The sequence below is a fragment of the Chiloscyllium plagiosum genome, chromosome 24 (genome assembly GCF_004010195.1).
Source record: "Chiloscyllium plagiosum isolate BGI_BamShark_2017 chromosome 24, ASM401019v2, whole genome shotgun sequence".
NCBI classification, from domain to species: domain Eukaryota; kingdom Metazoa; phylum Chordata; class Chondrichthyes; order Orectolobiformes; family Hemiscylliidae; genus Chiloscyllium; species Chiloscyllium plagiosum.
In genome coordinates this window covers 2,573,308-2,598,532 of record NC_057733.1, presented here as the reverse complement: position 1 = coordinate 2,598,532, position 25,225 = coordinate 2,573,308, and the positions used below count along the sequence as shown (strand labels likewise).

General features: G+C 41.8%; 1 protein-coding gene across 4 annotated transcripts in view; it reads right to left on the bottom strand.

Annotated features, from left to right (window-relative positions):
- si:ch211-250n8.1 overlaps window positions 1-25,225 on the bottom strand; it is a 73,899-nt gene that overhangs the window by 30,158 nt on the left and 18,516 nt on the right. For 2 of the 4 annotated variants that reach the window (XM_043714291.1, XM_043714293.1), the window contains exons 2-8: window positions 19,191-19,298; window positions 15,673-15,748; window positions 14,245-14,401; window positions 11,165-11,210; window positions 10,598-10,656; window positions 4,821-4,856; window positions 1,098-1,150 (exon numbers count right to left, since the gene is read on the bottom strand). In XM_043714291.1, coding sequence (XP_043570226.1) covers window positions 1,098-1,150; window positions 4,821-4,856; window positions 10,598-10,656; window positions 11,165-11,210; window positions 14,245-14,401; window positions 15,673-15,748; window positions 19,191-19,298 — 535 coding nt within the window. Of the gene's footprint in view, window positions 1-1,097; window positions 1,151-4,820; window positions 4,857-10,597; window positions 10,657-11,164; window positions 11,211-14,244; window positions 14,402-15,672; window positions 15,749-15,911; window positions 15,997-19,190; window positions 19,299-25,225 lie in introns of all 4 variants that reach the window. The other 2 variants (XM_043714294.1, XM_043714292.1) reach the window with 2 other exon arrangements.

Sequence of the window (25,225 nt, the reverse complement as noted above, 5' to 3'; positions counted from 1 at the left end):
CACCCAACCCAATCCCTGCATTTCCCATTATGAATCCACCTAGTCTGCTGTAATTGTACCTAGCCTGGACACTATGGGCAATTTAGCATGGCCAATCCACCAAACCTACACATCTTTGGACTGAGAGGGGAAACCGGAGCACCAGTGGAAACCCAAGCAGACACGGGGGGGGGGGGGGGAAATGTGAAAATTCCACACAGCCGTTGCCCAAGGTTGGAATCAAACCCGGGTCTCTGGCGCTGAGAGGCAGCAGTTCTAATGACTGAACCACCGTGCTCTTTAAAGGCTGTCCCTTGCCTATGTACAGCCATATGTTTTAATGTACTTTGCCAAACCAGCTCAGCCAACTTGTGCCTCACATTTTCATAATTTCCCTTTTTCAAGTTTATCACCCTTGCTTCAGACTGAACTGCCTCCACTTTTAAACTCTATCGTATCATGGTTACACATCCCTAAAGGTTCTTTTACAGCAAGATTATTAAGTAGCCCTTTCTATTTCATATTATTAGATCCAAAACTGCCCGTCCTCTAATTGATTCTTCAACATACTGCCCTAGAAAGCCATCACTAAGACATTCCAGAAACCTGTCCTCCATAGCTTGAGTGTTCAGTTGGTTTACCAGTCTATACGTAGATGAATTCACCCAACGATTACAGTGTTGCCCATATTCTTTTATCTCTTGATTCTCTGATCTCCATGTCGCACACTACCACTAGTTTTTGGTGGCTATCAATAACTCCAGCCAATGTCTGCTGACCCTTGCTCTTTCTTAATTTCAACCAAAATGATTTGATACATTGTTCTTCTGATCTGAGACCTACCTTTACTAATGTACTGATCCTCTCTCATCTTACTAGTCTTCTTTCTTGTCTGTCTTCTCAAATATTGAATATCCTTGCAATTTGTGTTCCCAGCCCTGATCACCATACAGCCATGTTTCTGCAATAATCATTTACTTCTATTTGTGCCTTTCGACCATTGACCTTGTTGTGAATGCTGCAGGGATTCACACTTCAGATAGTTCTTTAGAAAATATCCAAGCCAAGTACTTTACACTTGCACCAGTTGTTGCTAACATGAGGCAATTGGATCTTACCTGAGCACCATTCCCAGCTCCCGGCAGGGCACTGTGTCATATGTCTCACACACCTGGGTTAAAAGAAGCATTTATTGTCTCAATGTGAGAACAGGACCCTCACTGGGTCAGAAAGAGCTACCACAGTGTGAGGTGTCTTTTCCCTGGGGTGGGGAAGCCCAGAACTAGAGGGCATAGGTTCAGGGTGAGAGGGTAAAGACAATAAGAGAGACCTAAGGGGCAACATTTTCACGCAGAGGTTGGTGCACATATGGAGTGAGCTGCCACAGGAAGTGGTGGAGGCTGGTACAATTACAGCATTTAAAAGCCATCTGGATAGATATATGAATAGGAAGGGTTTAGAGGGATATGAGCCAAGTGCTGGCAAACGGGACTAGATTGGGTTGGGATATCTGGTTGGCATGGACGAGTTGGATATGTTTCCATGCTGTACATCTCTATGACACCATGACTAAGATTTGAAAGTTATTGTGCATTCAGAACCATTTAAATTAACTAATAAGAAAGACACCTGAACATAAAGTTATAGAAAAGACAATGATATAAATATCTGAAGTAATGGGAAATGAAGTACTATGTCCAATAAATTTCCTCTCAGCTCATCCTGACTTTGAATCCCTTTATCTAATTGCCTTCTATACTGTCTGATCAGTAACACTAAAATAAAGTATAATTAAACAGATAGGATAGAGAGAATTGAAAGAGAAATGCACAGCAGATAGAGCAGAACTAAAACATTTTAAATGTTAGATTTTTAATTAAAATTCTATTCCAATTACCTACTTGATCCATTGGAGGTGGGATTAATTTTCCATTGCAAAGCTGTTTTTGACTATTTTTTTATTCCTCCCTAACATAATTAGACTCTGCCTCAGCCTCAGCTCATCTATTGCTGAAAGTTCGTAAGAAGTTATCCTGGACTCAAAAAGTTAACTCTGTTCATCTCTCCACAGACCCTGCTAGACTTGTGGAGTTTCTCCAACTTTGTGTTTTTTGCTGAAAGCTTTATTTCTAATTGTGTTATCTCGAGACTTGACCAATGTGAAGCTGGCTTCCCACATTTCTCACGAGTAACATAAGGCCATTCAAAATTCTACGGCCAATTTCTTAGCTCACACCAAGTTTCATTCACCTATCACCCTGATTTTGCTGATCTACATTGGCTCCTGCTTAAACAATGCCTTAAAATTTTAAAATTATCATCCCTTTTATTCCATTGGCTTTGTCACCCAACATATCAGTCATTTTCTCCAGCTCCACAACCCAGAGATATCTGCACTCCGATTTTAGATCCATAGTAGCCTGGTGCCGCTACTATTGGATGTATTTTAGCTATTTGGATAAGCTCTCCAGCATCTGCAGTTCTTTACTTTAATATAGGCCCTAAATATGTGTAGGAGAAAGTGAGGACTGTTTAATCTTTTTTAAAGACACTTCTTAAAACCTACATTATTGACCAATCATTTGCATTCATGGATTCAGTGTAAAATCTGTGAAGCAAAAGTGAGGTCTGCAGATGCTGGAGATCAAAGTTGAAACTTTATTGCTGGAACAGCACAGCAGGTCAGGCAGCATCCAGGGAACAGGAGATTCGACGTTTCGGGCACAGGCCCTTCTTCAGGAATGAGCAGAGAGTGTTCAGCAGAAGATAAAAGGTAGGGAGGAGGGGCGTTGGAAATGTGATAGGTGGAAAGAGGTCAAGGTGAGGGTGATAGGTCGGAGTAGGATGGAGGCGGAGAGGTCAAGAAGAAGACTGCAGGTCAGGAAGGCGGTGCCGGGCTGGAAGGATCCCTTTTATCTTCTCCTGCTGAACACTCTCTGCTCATTCCTGAAGAAGGGCCTGTGCCCGAAACGTCGAATCTCCTGTTCCCTGGATGCTGCCTGACCTGCTGTGCTGTTCCAGCAATAAAGTTTCAACTTTGATAGGACCCACCCTCTCCTTTTTCAACATGATGTAGAGGTGCTAGTATTGATGTTACCTGACGAAAGAACAGTGCTCCAAAAGCTTGTGATTTGAAATGTACCTGTTGGACTAAAACCTGATGTCATGTGACTTCTGACCTTTTTCTGGATATTGCGCTAATGCTAATGATGCTTAGTAGACCTGCGGTGAAAAGCGGTTTCCACACAGGTTTCTCTACAAGGGACAGCTGGTATGGCACAGTCTAACTATATGGAGTGACGTTGTGACCAGACCCATTCTTAGGATCACAAGATCCTACTCCGACCTATCACCCTCACCTTGACCTCTTTCCACCTATCACATTTCCAACGCCCCTCCTCCAAGTCCCTCCTCCCTACCTTTTATCTTCTCCTGCTGAACACACTCTGCTCATTCCTGAAGAAGGGCCTGTGCCCGAAACGTCGAATCTCCTGTTCCCTGGATGCTGCCTGACCTGCTGTGCTGTTCCAGCAATAAAGTTTCAACCAAAATCTGTGAAGCACCATTGGTGTTGTAGTCCTTTATAAAAATCAAAGTTCTTATTCAGTGCATAAGCATGAAGCCTAGAAAAATGATCAACCCAGGGAGCCATGAATTATGCTTGATCTCCTAGCACTCGAGTTAATGTATAACTGAACAATGGAGCTTGTACTGCCTGTAAAGTAATAGAGTCACTATACATCCGTAACATAGAAGTATCAGTTCAAATTCTGCTCAGTACAATTAGTTGATCTTTGTTGTGGTGTCACAATTGACTTTGGGCTCTAGATCAATCAGCCAGGGTTATCAATTCTATCAGTTGCTGCTAGAAAGTGCAAAAGTTTGAATACTGCTTTTAGACAGGGTCAGGCTAGGCCTAGTTAACCTCCATGGTTGAACAGGCTGCTGCTTTCACTGTCTCAGCTTCCAGGTGCACAGTAGCAACCTGGACTGCACTGGTGATTGTAGTCTTGAAAACCCAGGATGCAGCAACTTCAGGAAAGAGAATATTTGGAACTGCAAAACTACTGCATCAGTATATGATGAACAGTTCTGGTCACCATAACTTAAAAAAAAAAGATTTACAATGATGATACCAGAGCTTAGATTTTATCAATAGCAGGAGAGTGAGCAGACTGGGACTTCTTCCCCAGGAGAGAAGGGTGATCTGATAGAGGTGCAGGTCATTCTGCTATAACGTGACAATTGTGTTCCCCAACAATCTCACGCTTTAGAAAATTGTGCTATGGAAAACCGCTACAGAAAATCACGCTGGTGAAGACCGCGAATAGAAAATCGCTACATCTGTTCAGTAGAAAGTTCACATTATCCAAACAGTATCCACAATTCGTCAATCATGTTATAGCCAATTCACGTTGATGAAACACACGTTATGGCAGAATGATCAGCTTTTCAAATATTTGAACAGGTTTGATAGGGTAGATGTAAAATACACATTGCCATTGCAGGTTAAAGCAGAGCAAATGAATAGAAGATAGTCACTAGTAGGAAATTTAGGAGAAAAACTATCCAGAGAGTATAAGTTTGAGATGAAAAGCACAGGTTAGTTTCCAGTTAAGCTAGATAAACACATGATAAAAAAGAAATAAAATGATTTGTAACTGAATTTGAAAGAAACATGCACACAGCATAAATGTTATTATAGGCCTATTAGGCTGAATGGCCGGTTTCTGTTCCGTACATTCAACATATATTCTATGTAAATAATCTCCTTCTACCATGAAAGTATCGGGTTACTGCCACTCCCTCCAATTTCATATTAAAAGAATAAAAACACTTACTGGAAGCAGCCAGCTCTCATCCAAAAAACTGCTGTTCTGAAAAAGAACCCAAGCAGAAATATAACAGCGTGATGAATACCTCTACATGCACTGAAGCAAATATGCATTAGGCATTTAAATTAAAATAAGTCTGTCAGGCCTAGTTGGCACCAAGTAGCACCAAGCCTGAGAGCTCACTTAGAAAATGATACCACTGCAGAGGTTGGAAAAGGGCAATTTGGAGACTGACAAATGTTAGTGGAGGTAGAACAAATTGACTTACATCTATATGGAGTCATATCTGACCCAGGAATGTTTTATGCTGAATATTGAGGGAGCACATTTTCACCACCAATGCAGGAAGCTTCTGTGGAAAATCACCTGAATGAAACGCTGTAGGCAAAATTTTTGCTTTAAGTGGCTTCAGCCTATTTGTGTAAAAAGACTCATGCCTTCGTGTTCCCAGTGCCCCAGCTACACTCCCTATGCAATCTCTTTGCTGTCTTATAAATGCAAATTTGTCAAGCAACAGACTGACATAGTCATACTCATGGAATCACAGCTGACAGACAATGTACCAGACATCACCAACACCATCCCTGTATATGTCCTGTCCCACTGGCAGGTATCACCCAGCAGAGATGGTCAGGATGGCGTTGCCCTGGGAGCCCTCAACTTTGACTCTGGATCTCATGAGGTCTCATGGCTTCAGGTTAAACGTGGGGGCAAGTAAACTTTCTGCTGACTACCATGTACCGTCCTCCCTCAGCTGATGAATCAGTACTCCTCAATGTTGAACAACACTTGATGAAAGCTCTGACAGTGGCAAGAGCATAAAATATATTCTGGGTGGAGGATTTTGATGTCCTCTGCAGCAGCCCTACTGATCGAGCTGGTTAGGTCCTAAAGGTGGTAAGGGAACCAACAAGAGAGAGAAACATACTTGGTCTCATCCTCACCAAACTGCCTGCTGCAGATGCATCTGTTCATGACAGTATCAGTAAGATTGGCCACCGCATATCCTGTCTGGAGACGAAGTCCCACCTTCACACTGCAAATACCCTCCATCACTGTGCTAAATGAGACAGACTTAAAACAGATCCAGCAACTGAAGAGTCATTCATGAGGCACACTGGGGGCAAAATTGTACTCCAGCACAACGTGTAACCTCATGCCCAGCAAACCCCCACTCAACCATTACCATCAAGCCAGGGTATCAACCCTGGTTCAATGGATAGTACAGGAGGGCATGTCAGGAGCAGTACCAAGCATACCTAAAAATGAGGTGTCAACCTGGTGAAGCTAGCAAACAGGACTACGTGTGTGCCAAAGAGCAAATGATAGACAGAACTAAGTGATCCCAAGACCAATGTACCAGATTTAAGCTCTGCAGTCCTGCCACATCCAGTTGTGAATGGTAATGGATAATTAAACAACTCACTGGAGGAGGAGGCTCCTCAAATATCCTCATACTCAATGATGGAAGAGCCAAGCATATCAGTGCAAAAGATGAGGCTGAAGCATTTGCAGCAATCTTCAGTCAGAAGTGCTGAGTCGGTGATCCATCTTGGCATTCTCCAATGGCCCCTAGCATCATAGATAACACACTTTGGCTAATTCAATTTACTCCATGTGATGTGATGAAATGGCTGAAGACACTGGATACCGCAAAGGCGATGGGCTCTGACAACATTCCAGCAATACTCCTGAAGAATTGTGCTCCAGAACTTGTTGCTCCCCTAGCTAAGATGTTCTAGTACTGTTACAACCCTGCCATACCTCTCAATGCAGAAAATTGCCCAGCTACGTCCTGCACACGATAGGCACAATGGACATTTCAGCACTCTATACCAGCATACCCCACAATGACGACATCACTCAATACCAACAACTACCAATCTCCAGGTATCATCCTACAACTCATCCGATTCATCCTCGATCACAACATCTTCACGTTTGACAACCAGTTCTTTAGCCAGACAGATGAAAGAGTCATGGGGGCCAAATTTGCACCGCAATATGCCAAGATTTTCATGCACAAGTTTAAACAAGACTTCTTTGCTGCACAGGACCTCCAACACTATACACTAAATATATTGACAACATTTTCTTTCTCTCGACCCATAGTGAGGAGTCACTGAAACAATTACACAGTGATATCAACAAGTTTCATCCCACCAGACTTACCATGGACTAGTCTTTAGAATCAGTCTAATTCTTAGCCACACATATCTCCATCAAGCATGGGCACCTCAGTACTTCACTCTAACACAAATCCACGGATAACCTCACGATGCTGCACTTCTCTGGTTTCCAACCTCAACATTTTAAAACATAAACCTGTTGGACTATAGCCTGGTGTTGTGTGATTTTTTTAAAACTTTGCCCGTCCCAGTCCAACACTGGCACTTCCACACAATAGGTGTGACAAATTCAACCTGGCAAATTACCGCCCCATCAGTCTACTCTTGTTTATCAGTAACAGGATGGAATTAGTTATCAACAGTTACTGCTGTCAAGCAGTAACTGGTCAGCAACAGCCTGCTCGGTGATACCCTGTTTGGGTTCCACCAGCTACTGACCTCATTCAAACGTGGACAGAAGAGATAAATTCCAGAAATAAGGGGACATCAAAGCTGAATTTTACCAAGTATGGCATCAAAGAGTCATAGCAAACATGGAATAAATGGGTATCAGCAGGCAAACTCTGTGCTGGTTAGAAGGTGTTGTGATAATTGGAAGTAAGTCATCTCAGCTCCAGGACATCTCTGCATGAATTCCTCAGGTTAGGCCCAACCATCTTCAGCTGCTTCATCAATGACCTCCTCTCCATTTCAAAGTCAGAAATGGGGCTGTTTGCCAATGATTGCACAACGTTAGCATTATTCATGACTCCTCAGATACTAAAGCAATTCATGTTGAAATGCAACAAGATCTGGACAATATTGGGCTGTCAAGTGGCAAGGAATATTTGTGCCATACAAATGCCAGGCAATGACCATCTCCAATAAGAGACAATCCAACCAGTGCACCTCGATGTCATCCTTTTTATGTTCAATTTCTTTCAGAATAAAGGACAGCATTCCATTAGCCTTCTTAAATGCCTGCTGCACTTAGAGTCATAGAATAATCTGCACAATAACGTTCTGTGTGTCATGCAAGAGAACAGTCAGATTCCTCTGCATCTCAGATTTCTGTGGTGGTTCTCTGTTTTCGCTCAACTTTTCCTGATTAATTTGAATTTTTCGAAGTCCTCAACTATGACCTACATAATGATCAATTCCACAATACTCCTCATGACAAACGTCAACCTAACTGGCCTTTAGTTTATTTTCTACCCCCCCCTCCCTTCTTGAATAGATAGATTATATTTGCTACTTTCTAATCTGATGGAACCTGCCAGAATTTAGTGCATTTTGGGAAATTAGTACCAATTCAGCTACTACCTCATTAGCAACCGCTTTTAAAACCCAAGGACAAATGCGATGTGATGCACGTGGGCAGGACAAACAAGCCAAGGGAATACATGATGAACAGTAGATCCATGAGAAGCACCAACGATCAAAGGGACTTTGGTGCACATGTCCACTCTTACTTTAAAGTATCAGAACAGGATGATAAAGTGGTTAAGGTGGTATATGGAATGCTACCCTTTATTAGCCAAGGCATAGAGTTTAAGAGCATGGACGTTATGCTGGAACTGTAGAAAACATTGGTTAGGCCATGCTTACAGTATTGTGTGCAGTTCTGGAATCCATATTATAGGAGGGAAATGATAGCACTGGAGAGGATGCAGAGGAGATTTATCAAAATGCTACTTGGTCTGGAGAGATTCTGTTATTAAGACAGATTTGGACAGACTGAGTTTGTTTTCCTTAGAGCAGAGGAGATTGAGAAGGGACATGTTTCAGGTGTACAAAATTATGAGGGGCTTAGAAAAGGCAGATAGAAAGAAACATTTCCCCTTGATCAGTGACCAACAGCAGAGATTTAAGTTAAAGGGAGAAAGTTTAGAGGATTTTAAGATTAGATTACATTACAGTGTGGGAACAGGCCCAACAAGTCCACACCGACCCGCCGAAGCGCAACCCACCCATGCCCGTAGGAAACCGGAGCACCCGGAGGAAACCCACGCAGACACGGGGAGAACGTGCAAACTCCACACAGTCAGTCGCCTGAGGCGGGAATTGAACCCGGGTCTCTGGCGCTGTGAGGCAGCAGTGCTAACCACTGTGCCACCATGCCGCCCATGGGAGTAAAAATATTTTCACCCAGAGGGTGGTGAAAATATGGAGCTCATTGCCTTTAAGAAACTCTCACCATATTTAAGATATATTTAGATGCACATGTAAGATGTTAAGCCATACAGGACTATGGGCCAAGTACTGGGAAATGGGATTAGAATTCCATTTTAACTGACGGGAATGCGAAGATCCAAAGAATATTTTTCTGTGCTGTAAATCTCTACGACTCAAAGTCCGTCTGTATCTGGGTCCTGGTCCACAGAATCATAAGTTTCCTTAGTCTCATTTTCCTGGTGATTGTTATTTCACCAAGTTCCCCTCTTCATTCCACATCCTGATTTAGAGTCATAGAGGTATAGCTAGCATGTTTTCTTATCCTCTATGGTGAACACAGAAGAGGCAAAAAGGTAATGGTGGTTCGGTGGCATTGTTTGTGAAAGACTAAATCAATGCAGTAGTGAGCAAGGATGTCAATGCTGGAATCAGTCAAGGTGGAGTCAAGACGCAATAAGGACCAGAAACATTAGTGGGAGTTAACTACACTCTGTCCCCAATTTTTGGATGCTTGTACTCACAAACAAATTCCCATATTAATAATAACTTTCAGAATCCAACTTACAAATAGTCACTTGTACTCACAAATGACTATTTTACATTATGCTGTGTTATGTTCAAACTGGTGTATAAATAAGACTTGCAAACATACTCCGGAATGGAACCCACTTGTAACCAGAGACTGCCTGTATAGACCTCTGAACAATAGCAGAGAGGTAGGAGGTGGCATTAAACAGGAAATTTGAAATGAATGCAACAAGGCTGCCACAGTTATCATGGGTGAGTTTAGTCTACATAGACTGCCCAAGCAATAATACTGTGGTGAATGAATTCTTGGAGTATATAAGATTTTTAACAATGGGGTTAATTAATAATCCTGTTGCAAGAGTTAAGTTAGGAAAAGTAATCATAACATGACAAATTCTTCAATGGAGTAGAAAGTGAAGGAAACAACGAAGGCATGAGAGTCAGTTGGCTGCAATGGACTCACTAACTTCATTAAAGGACATGGTAGTAGCTATGTTTAAGGAACTAATACATCAATTATATATTTCTTTTGGGTGAAAGAACACAACAGGAAAACTGTTCAATTGTGACTAATAATAAAATAAGGATGGTATTAGATCCAAAGGGAAGTTGCTAGAAAAAGTAGCAAGGTTGAGAACTGGTAGTGGCTTAGTGTTCAGCAAAGGAAGACCAGCAGATTGATTAAAAGGGGAAAAATAGAATGAGAGAGTAAACTTGTGGATAACGTAACAGCAGACTGTAATACTTCTGTAAGTAAACAAAGAGTGCAAATGTAGGTTCCTTACCGTGTGAAATGGGAAAATTGATAAATATAGAGAAAGGAAATGGCAGAGCAATTAAACAACTACTCTACTTCTGTCTTCTGTGCAGAGACCCACCTCCTTGTCCTACCTCAGATGGAGGTCATGGTACTGTGGGTCAGATCTGCCTTTGAACAGTGAACTCAAGAAGAAGTGGAAAATAGACACTAACCTGCAAGTCAAGGGTGAAGTTCATCTGTGACAAGACCAGCAGCAGTGAAAGGAATGGTTCTGTGAGGAAAAAGAAACAGGAAAAAAAGTGGAAATTAAACTGTACTGGATCAGACCTAGTACTGAAGTCTTTGACATTTAATATTAGATAAACCTACCTAGTAGGAAGATTACAATGAAATTCCTTACATTCTTGAGTAAAGAATGTATAATTCGTAGGATAGGCTTTGCAATCATTACATACAGGGATGTTCATAAATTTCTCCAATCAATCAGTGACAGCACAGATTCAACAAGCAGCAGCTCATATCATCCATGTTTCTCACAAACCAATAATCAATATTCTGGACGGTCATTGCCTTTGAAGGAAAATAAAAGTATTGACTGTTCTTTCAAGACATGTTTTATCATCAACCCATGGTCACCTTGACCCATAAACTCCTCTCATCATCCATTCCTCAAACGCTTCACTGCCTCCCATAAACATCTCATTCCATCTATTAATCACCCTTCTCCTAACCCCAGAAAATCCTGCTTCCAAAGAATTCCAGACAACTAGATGACTTACCTGCAAAGCATTCAATGGCAAGGATAGAACTCTCAGGGTCATACCACTGGAACAAGAAAAGGGAAAGATTAGGTACAGAACAGCTTTGAGTGAATTTTTACCCTTGTGGGCAATCTAAAACTAGAATCACAGTTTTATGTTAAAGGGTGTTAGATTTAAAACAGATGAGAAGGGGAATTACTTCTCTCAAAGGAATTCATTACCTTGAGTGCAGTGAATGCCAACACTGCGTAAACCTGAGGAGGAGATAGACTTTTAATTACCAACAGGTTAAAGGGCTTTGCGGATAAGGCAGGAAAGTGGAGTTAAGGCTGAGACGAGGTCAGCCATAACCACATTAAATGGTGGAGTAGGTTCATGGGGCTGAAGTGTCTACTCATACTCATAGTTCGAATGAACAATCGCCCTCAGATCAATTCACCCCAGGCCAAGTGAATTTCTAAAAGATTACTACCTGCTCTTTTATTTGCAAACTCAAGATCTCGAGACATCCCCCATGAACACTTAAATGCAGCCATCAAAAACTTGCTTTTTTTTTGATACAGTTTCTCTCAGTACCATGAGAATCATAGCAATGCTACTGAACTAGTAATCCAGAAGTCTGGAGTAGTGCTCTGTAGACACAAGTTCAAATCTCATCAGAGCAGCTGGGGGAACTTAAATTCAATCAATTCAATGAATCTGGAATAAAAAGCTAGTTTCAAGGATGGTGCCCACGACCTTATCTGGTCTCCAGGCCTAAGGCAACTGCCCTCTGAAATGGCCTAGCAGGACACTCAATTGTATTAAACTACTAAGAAAAAAATCAAAGAACAATAAAACAGGACAGTGTCTCATAGACTATTCAGGGAACATCCAGACATAGTTACATTTACTAAATGATACTTTACAATGTCCCAAATACCCTCAACATGCAAAGTGAATCAAACTAGTTTTTGAGATGCTGGGGCCAGAGTGAGGCTAAGATGGATCAATCAATTGTCACTACTGGCTTAATCTGACCTGTGGGATTCCTCTATCACTAAGGATGAAGATGTACATGGAGCCTCTTCCTCTTAGGTTTTCAATTGTCCACTACCATTCATGACTGGATGAGGCAGGATGGCAGAGTTTTGATCTGATCTGTTGATTAAGATATTATTTATCTTTGTCTATGTCTTCCACTGTTCAAATTGATTGTAGCGCAAGTCCAAATTTTACCTAAGTTTTTTTGGGTCTGCCCAGTGTTGTTCCTGGCATCCTGCCTTAGACTTCCATTGAACCAAAGTTGCTTCGTTGAACTAGGGTTGCTCCCCTGACTTGATGGCAATGTTAGAGTTGGATTGTATTGTGAGGTACTATAAGGTTACAGATTGTGGGTTGAATATAATTCTGCTGCTGTTGATTACCATGTTAGGCTGTGGGTTGACTCATTCATGGGCGGCACGGTAGCACAGTGGTTAGCACTGCTGCCTCACAGCGCCAGAGACCCGGGTTCAATTCCCGACTCAGGCGACTGTCTGTGTGGAGTTTGCACGTTCTCCCTGTGTCTGCGTGGGTTTCCTCTGGGTGCTCCGGTTTCCTCCCACAGTCCAAAGATGTGCAGGTCAGGTGAATTGGCCATGCTAAATTGCCCGTAGTGTTAGGTAAAGGGGTAAATGTAGGGGAATGGGTGGGTTGCACTTCGGTGGGTCGGTGTGGACTTGTTGGGCAGAAGGGCCTGTTTCCACACTGTAGGTAATCTAATCTAATTTGTTGGACTGATTTCTCCATTTTGGCACTGGATCCCATGTTAGCAAGGAGGCAACTGAACAGGTTGTATCTTTATCGTTTCTGCTGCCTAGGTCAAAATAGTCCATCATGTTTAATTCTTCTTTGGCTCTTTCATAGCTTTTAGTACAATCGAGAGCCTTGCTAGGCCATTTCAGGAAGCAGTTAAGTGTCAACTATACTACGTCGGTATGAGTCATGACAGACAGGGTAGCAGTGGCAGACTTAGAGTCATAGAGATGTACAACATGGAAACAGATCCTTCGGTCCAACTTGTACATGCTGACCAAATATCCCAATCCAATCTAGTATCATCTGCCAGCACCTGGCCCATAGCCCTCCAAACTCTTCCTATTCAAATACTCATCCAGATGCTTTTTAAAATGTTGCAATTGGACCAGCCTCCACCACTTTCTTTGGCAGCTCATTCCATATATGTACCATCCTCTGCGTGAAAAATTACCCCTTAGGTCTCTTTTACATCTTTCCCTTCACACACTAAACCTATGCCCTCTAGTTCTGGACTCCCCAACCCCAGGGAAAAGACTGTCCACTTATCCTATCCATGCCCCTCATGATTTTATAAACCTCTATAAGGTCACCCCTCAGCTTCTGCTGCTCCAGGGAAAACAGCTCCATCCAATTCAACCTCTCCATATAGCTCAAATCCTCCAACCCTGGCAACATCCTCGTAAATCTTTTCTGAATCCTTTCAGGTTTTGCACAGGTTGAGGTTCTGAATGTAGGTTTGCTCACTGAGCTGAAGGTGGGACAGGCTGATGAATCAGTTGGTATAAAACAAACAGTTGTTTCCCTAGTGAATATTAGTGGAAATCCAACAGGTTGTTACAACAGCCTGATAATTTCATGATTATGATAACTGACATGACGTTTCAATAAATAATTTTGGATTCATTAATTAAATTTAAATATCCCCAGGCTGCCATGGTGAGATTTGAACCCATGCCTTCAGAGGATCAGTGGTGTCCTCTGGAGAAAAATGTCCACTAACTTGACCACAATGATAAAGTTCTCCCAGCTGAAAGATGGCACCTCTGACAGGAAAATACACCCTGAGTACAGCACAGGAACATTACCTTTGATTTATGTGCCTAAATCTTGGAGTAAGTGAGAGTTACCGACTGAGTGATATTTAACACTGGTGGACTGGGGTTGAAGGGCATTTGTGAAGGCAGAATAAAAAGATATATGTGGAAGCAGTGGAACAATACCTGAAGAGAGCACTAAACATTTGTGAGGAGGGGATTACACAGATTTCGTGGAGAGATGTGCAAGGCGGCACGCAGTAAAGAGTGAATGGGCGCAGTTACCTCTATTAATCTTGGTGTGTGGCGAAGATGCTGTATTATAACTGCCAGGATCTTTTGATTCAGAGCTAGACGGATGTAATGCCTCCCCCGGCCTTGTGCTGTCAGCAGCTTTTTGCAGGCAATAGTTTTCTCCAAGGCCATTGATACCTGAATCAACCTGACAGAATAGAAAGAGTACACACATATATTAAGAATACAGCAACTACAGGCAAAGGCAGGTATGTGACTAAACTCAAATATCCAAAAATTGCTGTCCATGTTATGTTGCTCCACAGTAATGTTTTGCAGAAATAGTATGTTGCTACTTGCTTTAAGACTGAAATTCACTGAACAGCATAAAATTATTGCACTTGCTTTGCAGATATTAAACCAAACATAACATAGAAACTTGAGGTTTATTAATTTAGTCTATCTACATGATAAATGAGAGGGTTGTAGGACAAGTGCTGGCAAACGGGATCAGATTAATTTAAGATATCTAGTCAGTATAGATGAGTTGCACCGAAGGGTCTGTTTCTGTGCTGTACAGCTCTATGATTCTATAGCTTGTCAGTCTCTTCAGCAAAATTAATTATTACACAAACACTGTCTCTTTGGAGATTTTCAAATTGTAAATGCAGTTTTTTAAAAAATAAGACTTTGCCTTTCTTCTCTCTTTCAATCTAATCTTCCTCCATTTTTTATGTTGCTTTATAATCCTTCAATTTGATTGATTAAAGAGATACATAGGTTACTTGCTTTTTTCACTTCAGTCTTATTGTTGTTTCCTAGCTCAGACTTTTAAAAATGTGTTTAAGGGAGAATCTAATATGCAGCAGATAACATTCAATGCCCTGCCACAGCCAGTTATGGCCCAATAACAGAAGTAATCAATTGGCTGTAATAATACTGTAACATGCTGAGGTCATAACAAATGGGAGTCGTTTACTTATTTTCTGCAAGCAATGGGCTAACCAAAATCACAGTCAATTCACCAATCTTCCATTAAAATGTACAACCAAAGCAGCATTACCACTCTTTTAAGTTTGTAACTGGCGTGACTAATATCACTTACAAGCAGCTCATGTCCTATTTGGCCATTCTCTGCTCCTTTCCAACTTTATTCAAGGCTGTAACCACGCGGCTTATGTTATTGGATGATCTGACAAACCATGAGCTACATCCAACATTCCTCACCACGTTCCTGAGTGCAACATGTAGTAGCACAAAATGTACTGCGCAAGCTTGTATTCCATGTGAACTAATGCATATGTACCAGAAAGGGTAATGGAAGGAGATTCAAAAACAGCTGCAAAAGGGAATTGGATAAAGGGGAAAGAGTAGGCGAAAGAGATTAATTGGACTCTTCCTAAGAACTGGCAGAGACATAATAGGCTGAATGGTCTCCTGCTGTACAGTAAAACTCCATGAAAATAAACCATGTATTACCCGCTACAGGGATCCAGCTGTGGAAGTTGCTCCAACCAGTGCCAGTAGTCTCTTCTTCTCAGGCCTAGGACTGGCTCTGTAACAAGACCACAGCACCATCAGAAACAGAAGTTGAATTTATTCTTTTTTTTCTCTCTCTCCCTCTCCTTTACTTCAGCTCCACCTTACATAATATTTAACTGTTCCAGAACTACAGTTCCTGTCCTAGTCATCTATGTCTTATACCCTAGATTGGTTACCTGTCCCTTGGTATATTTAGTTCAAAATCTTCCTCATCATCTTCAATTCACTCCACGACCTCATTCCAACCAATCTCTGCAACCTCTTTGAGAGAAATGAGAAACACACAGTCAAACAGTAAGAAAAAAACATACATGTATAGTTCTAGTTAAAAGAGATACAGTAACAGAGAATATCTGAGTGCAATGTTCCCTCTAATATTTATTTGTGTGCCCAGCCCTTATACTTTTTATCATGGAAGTGCACACAAGTGATAACCTAAAGGATTAACTTGCTTGCAGCCTGCATGATGAATTAAATGTTGTGATGGCACACAACTCAGAGGGAACATTGTTTGAATGTGTGATAGAGAATAGGAAAGAAGAGAAAGATAGAGACGGGAGAGGGGGTGGCTTGGGGAGTGAGGAAGAGAGAAAGAGAGAGAGCGAGCACAAGCAACTGAGAAAGAGAGCAAGAGGTTGAGAGAGAAAGAATAAGAAAGACAGAGCACACGACAGTCAGTTAACAGACCTTCCTCTCTCATATTCCCTGTTGTTGGTCCTTCCCAATGGCCTTCCTCCCGAGCCCCGCCTATTAGGTTCCACCCTGCCCAAGTGAGGTCCAATGTAGTCTGCTCAAAACCTGACCTAGAACATGTTTTTAATATGGAAATAATGCATATGCTGACTGTACATGTTAACTATGTCTTGACTGGATGCTGTCATTTAAGGTATTTGCATCTGAAAGGAATAACTGATATCACAACATAAGTTCCACTCATCAAGAGAAAAAGCTAACCTATGCTTCACTGACTCTTCTCAGTGTTAAAACAACGTAGTTGAAAGTAATTTGTACTTACTCTGGAGTTGAGCCTGATGTCTCACAGGACCATTTATCTAAGTTTAATATAATTAGTTATTAAGTACTGTGTAATAAACCTACTAACTGTTCATTAAGATTGAACCTATCTTCTGTCTAAGATGTCATATGGTCATCCTTCCCCACATGGTATCAGTAGCATTGACAAAAATCAAAAAGAAGGATGAATGGATAGAAACTACCCAAGACATTCTTGAGAGTTCTGGCAGAAACCAACATATGCAGGTCTATATACTGACTGAGCATGCTGACTGCACACTGTTAACTCTAAAATGACACTAAATGCTGCAAGCTAACTGTGCATGCTGACACTGTACATACTGACTGCTTCAGAGGTACATGCTCACTAGACAAACTGACTGTAGGCAGGTAAGAGTGACAGCAGCTTTACTGAATGAAAGCTGGGAACTTGGAGGAAACAACCTATGGCAGGTCCATGCCCTCTGATCCTATTGCACACCTTTCCCACAGTAAAACGTGTTTCTGCAGCCATTTCATTCATCGCTTCCTGATGCAAAGGATTCCAATTCTTCTGGACCATTGCAGACATTTTAATTTTACCAAGCCTAGCATTTCTGCATCCTCTCCACCTACTGCCAATACATTGTCACCTCCGCAGTCCCGAGCATACATTTTAACAAGCTGGGATTTCCCTATTTCCTATATGTTGCTACTCCCTGTGACTTTCTACCTACTGGTACAGAGACAGGCGATACTTATGCCTTATGCTGATTGAACCTAGGGCCCAGCTCTGCAGTACTATTATTAGGATGATCTTGAAATACTCTCAAACCAAATAATGGTCACGTAAACAAATATCGCACTCCACTCCTGCACTCTGTACTACTAAACTAGAGAACTAACCCATGCTCCAGAAATTCAAAAGCCCTCGTTAATGCTGTCATATCTGACAATTGTCCATGCTCATTACTCCTGAACACTAAAGGCCTATTTCTCACCTCTGACATGCTAACTCCTAGCTTGCTGTGTGCATCTCAGACCTCAGAAAAGGTTATATTTGCTTAGAGGCAAAATATTTGCACAAAACACAAAAGCCACTCATTCACCACTTTCATGGCCACATGGACAGAGGTGCAGAAACTGGAGTCCAACATAGCAGTTAAAAAAACACAATAGCATGTAATAAAATGGGTCATCAAAATTTGGTTACCTACACAGTAATGATGAGTGTATTTCATTAATGTTGCTGTCTTCAGAAGCAATTTGGGATGGTCCAAAAATGGCATACATCATAAATATGAATATTTTCCTTAAATTAGAATAAGCCCCACTCAGAGGCATACCACTAATAGCTTTCCCTTGAACTGATGGGTGCCTTCAACACACTTGGATTTTACCCTTGGTTCTTCATCCTCTAGTGCTGACTGCCACTAGGGTCCAGTTCCAAAGGCTTGAAAAGTCTCAGACAGCACAACCCAGGAAGGCTTCAATGTGCCATTCAACTGCAGAAGAACCATGACATAGCCCAATTCAACTCATATCCACTGACCACATGGGTGCACTACTTTGACTACTGCAAAGCAATTGGGAACAGAAATTTGGGGTAAACACTTCTCATAAGGTGGCAGAGGATGGATGGGGGTTGGGGTCTGGGATGATGAGGGATGGGAGGATGCTGCAATTATAGCAGCTTACAACCATGAAATGAGCTAATCCAGCACAGATCTGATCTGTGATCACCACAGGATCTCCTGATTGTCAGTTGAAGGTGGTGCCCTTTGCGTGGACATCAAATCGTGACTGACCTCTCAGCTGAATACACAATGTCATGGCACTACTCAAAAAGAAGGAGTTGTCACTACTGTGTTGGCTTATACGTCCTCAACCATGTCACTAAAAAATTATCATTTGGCTACTTAGCATACTGCCATTTGTGGGAGCTTGCTATGTGGCTGTCAAGTTTCATTAAATCAACAACCATGATTACATTTTAATAATATTTCATTTGATGCAAAGAATTTTGGGTCATCTTAAGGTTATGAAAGTCACTACAAAAGTGAAAGCATCTTTTTTTTTTACATTATTCAACTAACCCATTGAGAACACAGTGGTTAGCACTGCTGCCTCACAGCACCAGAGACACGGGTTCAATTCCTGCCTCAGGCGACTGACTGTGTGGAGTTTGCACATTCTCCCCGTGTCTGCGTGGGTTTCCTCCAGGTGCTCTGGTTTCCTCCCACAGTCCAAAAATGTGCAGGTCAGGTGAATTGGCCATGCTAAATTGCCCCTTAGTGTTAGGTAAGGGGTAAATGTAGGGGGTTCGACGGGTCGGTGTGGACTTGTTGGGCCGAAGGGCCTGTTTCCACACTAAGTAATCTAATTAAAAGACAAATCTGGCGAAGAAATGAAGCATTCTGAAATGCAAAATGCAACGTCAGAGTTTGTTGACTGTTACTCACGCCGGATTCCCTTTCGCAGGATAATCTCCAGAATATCACACAAGGAGGTGAGATGAATGTTACGATCTGTGATGGGATCCTTGTCTGCTTGGAGGCTCAGGATACATGCTGTTAAATGAACAGAATGATTCCTATTATATTGGCAGAGATGGTTACAATGGACAATAAAATCAACCTCGGCCTGAGGGCAAAATGCACCACATAAATGGTTCCAAGTGTGGCTGCCAGTCAGAGAATTACTGTATCTCTAAGGTAGCTGGCTATGAACTGGAACACCTATCTGAAACTCTACTATCCCCTGCTAACTTGCACCATCACCCCTATGTCTATTGGGATACTTTGTCCACTGACACAGCAATGCTCAATTTTAAAATGTTCAACCTTGTTTCCAACTCCCTGTATGGACTCGCCTGACTTTGGAACATCCTCCTCGAAATTTTTAGGATTGGCGATCCACCAATTCTGGCCTCTTGTACACCTCAATCTCCATTCCTTCACCGTAGGCTGTGAATTTTAGATTTTTCATTAATTTATATGCAGATAATTAATATATTGATAATTCAGTTCTGCCCCCATAAATAAAGAGACTGAAATTCCAGTTGCTAGTTAATATATAAATAAATGCTTCTAACAGTGAGTATAATTGTGTCTAGTTTATCCTTCATCAACTAGCTTTCTGGAATATAGTATGGTGTTGGAGGAAACTGCCTCAAGATGTTGATCGGAAAATAAAAACAAACAATTTCAGATAGAAAACTATACTCTCACTGGCCATTGTGAAAAATGACACAAAGCATTGTAAACTGTTGGGATATGAATATGCTCCAATGTGTTTTAAGTATGAAGCATTTGACTAGTAGAAGAATGAAATGAATACGTGGTCATGGGTAAGCTCCCTCCAAAAAAGAAACAAGGTATGGATTTGTTACTTCCTGCAAGAAGTAAAATCAATAGTGAAGCACTTTGTCGGATGAAGGCTGTTAGCAGTATAATGAAGAAGATTCAGACTTTTCACCAGAGTTCTTGGATAACTTTCTTTCCTGGGATGTGGGTGTTGCCCCAATTGATTTTGAACTGAGTTTTTTTTTGTTCATTAATGGGATGTAAATGTGGTTTATTTCTCAACCCTAGTTGTCTTTGGAGGTGGTGGTGGGCAGCTGTCTTCTTGACTGCAGCAGCCCATTTGGCCTAGGGACATCGACAATGCAGTGAGGAAAGGGATGCCAGGATTTTGATTGAGAAGTACCAAAGATGGTAGAGAGAGGTGGACGTGATATATATGGACTTCAGTAAGATGTTCAACAAGGTTCCTCATGATAGACTGGTTAGCAAGGTTAGATCAGACAGAATACAGGGAGAACTAACTATTTGGATACATAGCTAGCTCGAAAGTAGAAGACAGAGGGTGGTGGTGGAGGGTTGCTTTTCAGACTGGAGGCCAGTGACCAGTGGTGTGCTGCAAGCATTGGTGCTGGGTCCCACTGCGTTTTGTCATTTGTATAAATAGTTTGAATATGAACGTAGCAGGTATGGTTAGTAAGTTTGCAGATGACAAATTTTCAGTGTAGTGGACAGCGAAGAGGGTTACCTCAGAGTACAATGGGATCTTGATCAGATGGGCCAATGGCTAAGGAGTGGTAGATGGATTTTAATTTAGATATATGTGAGGTGCTGCATTATGGAAAGGCAAATCAGGGCAGGACTTATACACTTAATGGAAAGGTCCTGGGGACTGTTGCTGAACAACGAGACCCTGGAGTGCAGGTTCATAGTTCCTTGAAAGTGGAAGTCGCAGTTGGATAGGATAGTGAAGAAAGTGTTTGGTTTGCTTGCCTTTATTGGCAAGTGCATTGAATATAGGAGTTGGGAGGTCACGTTGTGGCTGTACAGGACATTGGTTAGACTACTTTGAGTATTGTGTGCAATTCTGGTCTCCTTCCTACAGGGAGAATGCTGTGAAACTTGAAAGGGTTCAGAAAAGATTTATGAGGATATTGCCAGGTTGGAGGGTTTGAGTTATAGGGGAAGACTGAACAAACTGGGGCTATTTTCCCTGAAGCATTGGAGGCTGAGGGGTGACCATATAGAAGTTAAAATCACGTGGGACAGGGATAGGGTAAATAGACAAGGTCTTTTCCCCAGAGAGGGAGAGTCCAAAACTAGATGGCATAGGTTTAAGATGAGAGGGGAAAGATTTAAAAGGGACCTAAGGGGCAAGGTTTTCACCCAGAGGGTGGTACAAATATAGAATGAGCTGCCAGAAGAAGTGGTGGAGGCTGGTACAATTGCAACATTTAAAAAACATCTGGATGGGTATATGAATAGGAAGGGTTGAGGGATATGGGCTAAATGCAGGAAAATGGGATATCTGGTCAACATGGTCAAGTTGCACCAAAAGGTCTGTTTTCATGATAGTTATCTCTATAACTAAAGTAATGGTGAAAAAGTTTGAACTCTGGATTAGTGGCTTGGAGGGGAATCATAAAATTATACAGTCCAGAAGAGGCCCTCTGGCCCATCAAGTCTGTACCACTAAGAATATACTACTGTCTATAATGGCCCACTTTCCCATACTCCCACAATAGAACAAAAACAAAGAACAAAGAAAATTACAGCACAGGAACCGGCCCTTCGACCCTCCAAGCCTGTGTCAATCCAGATCCTCTATCTAAACCTGTATGCTATTTATTAAGGATCTGTATGCCTCTGCTCCTGCCCATTCATGTATCTGTCCAGATTCATCTTAAATGACACTATCGTGCCCGCCTCTACCGGCAACACATTACAAGAACCCACCACCCTCTGCATAAAGAACTTTCCACACATATCTCCCTTAAACTTTTCCCCTCTCACTTTGAACTGGTGACCCCTGGTAATTGAGTCCCCTAATCTAGGAATAGGTTTCTTGCTATCCACCCTGCCTATACGTCTCATGATTTTGTAGACCTCAAATCAGGTCCCCCCTCAACCTCCGTCTTTCTAATGAAAATAATCCTAATCTACTCAACCTCTCTCCATAGCTAGCATCCTCCATACCAGGCAACATCCCAGTGAACCTCCACTGCACCCTCTCAAAACATCCACATCCTTTTGGTAATGTGGCGACCAGAACTGTAGGCAGTATTCCAAATGCGGCCGAACCAAAGTCCTAGACAAATGTAACATGACTGCCAAATCCTGTACTCCATGCCCAGTCCAAATGAAGGAAAGTATGTCATATGCCTTTTTGACCACTAGATCCATAGCCTTGAAAGTTATGACACTTCAAGTGCTCATCCAAGTCTTTAAAAAGCACTATGAGTTTTCCTGCCTCAGGCAGTGCATTCCAAACCCCTATTACCCTCTGGGTGAAAAATGGTTTCCTCAAATGCCCTCTGAATCTTCTGCCTTTCACTTTAAAATTAAGGCCCTTTCTTACTGGAAGAAAGTGAGTACTGCAGATGCTGGATATCAGAGCTGAAAATGTGTTGCTGGAAAAGTGCAGCAGGTCAGGCAGCATCCAAGGAGCAGGAGAATCAACGTTTCGGGCATGAGCCCTTCTTCAGGAATGAGGAAAGTTTCTTAAAACTATGACCCCTCGTACTCGTCAACCCTGCCCTGGGGAAAAGTTTCTGGCTATTGATTCTATCTATTCCTCTCATTATCTTGTATACCTCAATCAGGTCTCCTCTCTTCCTCCTTCTCTCTAGAGAGAAAAGTCCGAACTTTTTCAACCTTTCTTCATAAGGCAAGCCCTCCAGTCCAGCAGCATCCTGGTAAACCTTCTTTGCACCCTCTCCAAAGCCTCTAACTTTCTGATAGTAGGGCGACAAGAACTGGACACAATATTCCAAGTGTGGTCTCACCAGGGACTTGTACAGCTGTAGCAAAACTCATGGCTCTTAACCTCGATCCCCCAGTTAATGAAAGCCAAAACACCATATGCTTTGTTAACAACCCTATCTTCAAAGTTTGTGCGAAGATTTATAGCTCGGGTGCTCGTTGTTGTGGTTCTGTTCGCCGAGCTGGAAGTTTTTGTTGCAAACATTTCGTCCCCTGGCTAGGCGACATCATCAGTGCTTGGGAGCCTCCTGCGAAGCGCTTCTTTGATGTTTCCTCCGGTGTTTATAGTGGTCTGTCCCTGCCGCTTCCGGTTGTCAGTTTCAGCTATCCGCTGTAGTGGTTGGTATATTGGGTCCAGGTCGATGTGTTTGTTGATGGAGTTTGTGGATGAATGCCATGCCTCTAGGAATTCCCCAGTCTGACCTATCACCCTCACCTTGACCTCTTTCCACCTATCACATTTCCGACGCCCCTCCCCCAAGTCCCTCCTCCCTACCTTTTATCTTCGCCTGCTGGACAAACTTTCCTCATTCCTGAAGAAGGGCTTATGCCCGAAACGTTGATTCTCCTGTTCCCTGGATGCTGCCTGACCTGCTGCGCTTTTCCAGCAACACATTTCCAGCTCTGATCTCCAGCATCTGCAGATCTCACTTTCTCCTCCAAATTAAGATGCAGAACATCAAAGACAGTCATCTCTCGGGTGTTACTTGAGCCATACACCAATCGGAATTGGAAAAAACAGAATTAAATGCATGGCATAAAGAGTGATGTGTAAAGAAAGGGTTTTGGTTCATGATGCAATAACATGCGAGGGAAAGTAATCTATTCTATCAAGATGGATTCCATCTTAATCAGGCTATAAGTGTCCTGGCCAATTCATATAAGGTTGGACTTCAAACTAACAGGTGTGAAGGGATGGAGCAGGGTTCAGGTGAAGAGAGATTCAGGAATCTAAATAAAGAGGTTGAGGCACTGGAACAGTGTACAGCAGTGGACAAGGTTAAACAGAATAGGATCCACAGCACAGAGAATGTAACAAAAACTATACATCACCTTTTAGAAGTATAACTAAGGTACACAGTCATTGCATTGATTAGAAAATTTTAAAGATAAACTAAAGATTCTTTATTTAAATGGATAAAGCATCTGTAATAAGACAGATTAACTAATAGCACAAATAAAAGGTAAACTATTCAAATCTATTTGGCATTACAGACATGTTCATGAAGTGATCAATGCTGGAATATAAATCAAGATACATAATATTTTGGAAAGACAGACAGAATGGAAAAGGAAGAGTAGCAGTGTGGATAGTAAAGGATGACAAAATGATGTCAGTGAGAAAGGATCTGGTCTCAGAAAATCATGTATTAAACTCCCGTGGGTAGTAAAGAAGGAGAGCTGGTGGGAGTAGTTTATAGGTCCCTAATAGTAGTAATGTTGATCCATTCCTGGTTTACTCAGGAATGTAGTATTAGATTTAAAGATGAAGCTTAGAATATTGCAAAGAATAATAGGTATGAAGGCTAACAGTAATTTAGAAACCAGCAAAGGTCTATGAAGGAAAAATAAAATGAGACTGAGCTAGGCAGAAATATGAAACTGATAAGATTTTTATAAGTATAATTAAGAAAACTAATATCAGAGAAAACTTAGGAGACCAAGATCTGACAAGAATTCTAAAAGTGGTAGAAATAGTACAGAAAGTGAAGACGGCAGATGCTGGAGATCAGAGTCAACGAGTGTGGTGCTGGAAAAGCACAGCAGGTCAGGCAGCATTCGAGGAGCAGGAGAATCAACATTTCGGGCATTAGCCCTTCATCAGGAATAGTAGAGATACCAGCTATGACTTCACAAAATTTCTCAAGAGTCAAGAACAGATTAGAAATTACTAAATATTAGACTGCTTTTCAAGATAGGAGAAAAAACAGTGAGCTACAGGCCAATTAACCCAATACCACTGTCAGGAAAATTGCGAAATCTGTTATTAAGGAAGCCTTAACAATACACTTAGAATATCAAAACATGATTAGAACAAATCAACATGGTTTTACTCGGGGGAAATCCTGTTTAACACATTGTTTCTTTGACAGACTGCTTTCCCTGGTCGGAGAATCTAAAACACAAATGGCAAGTTTTGAGCTGAGGGACTGATCATTTAGGATCTACATGAGGATAAAGCAGTTCACTCAAAAGGTTGTAAGTCTGTGAAT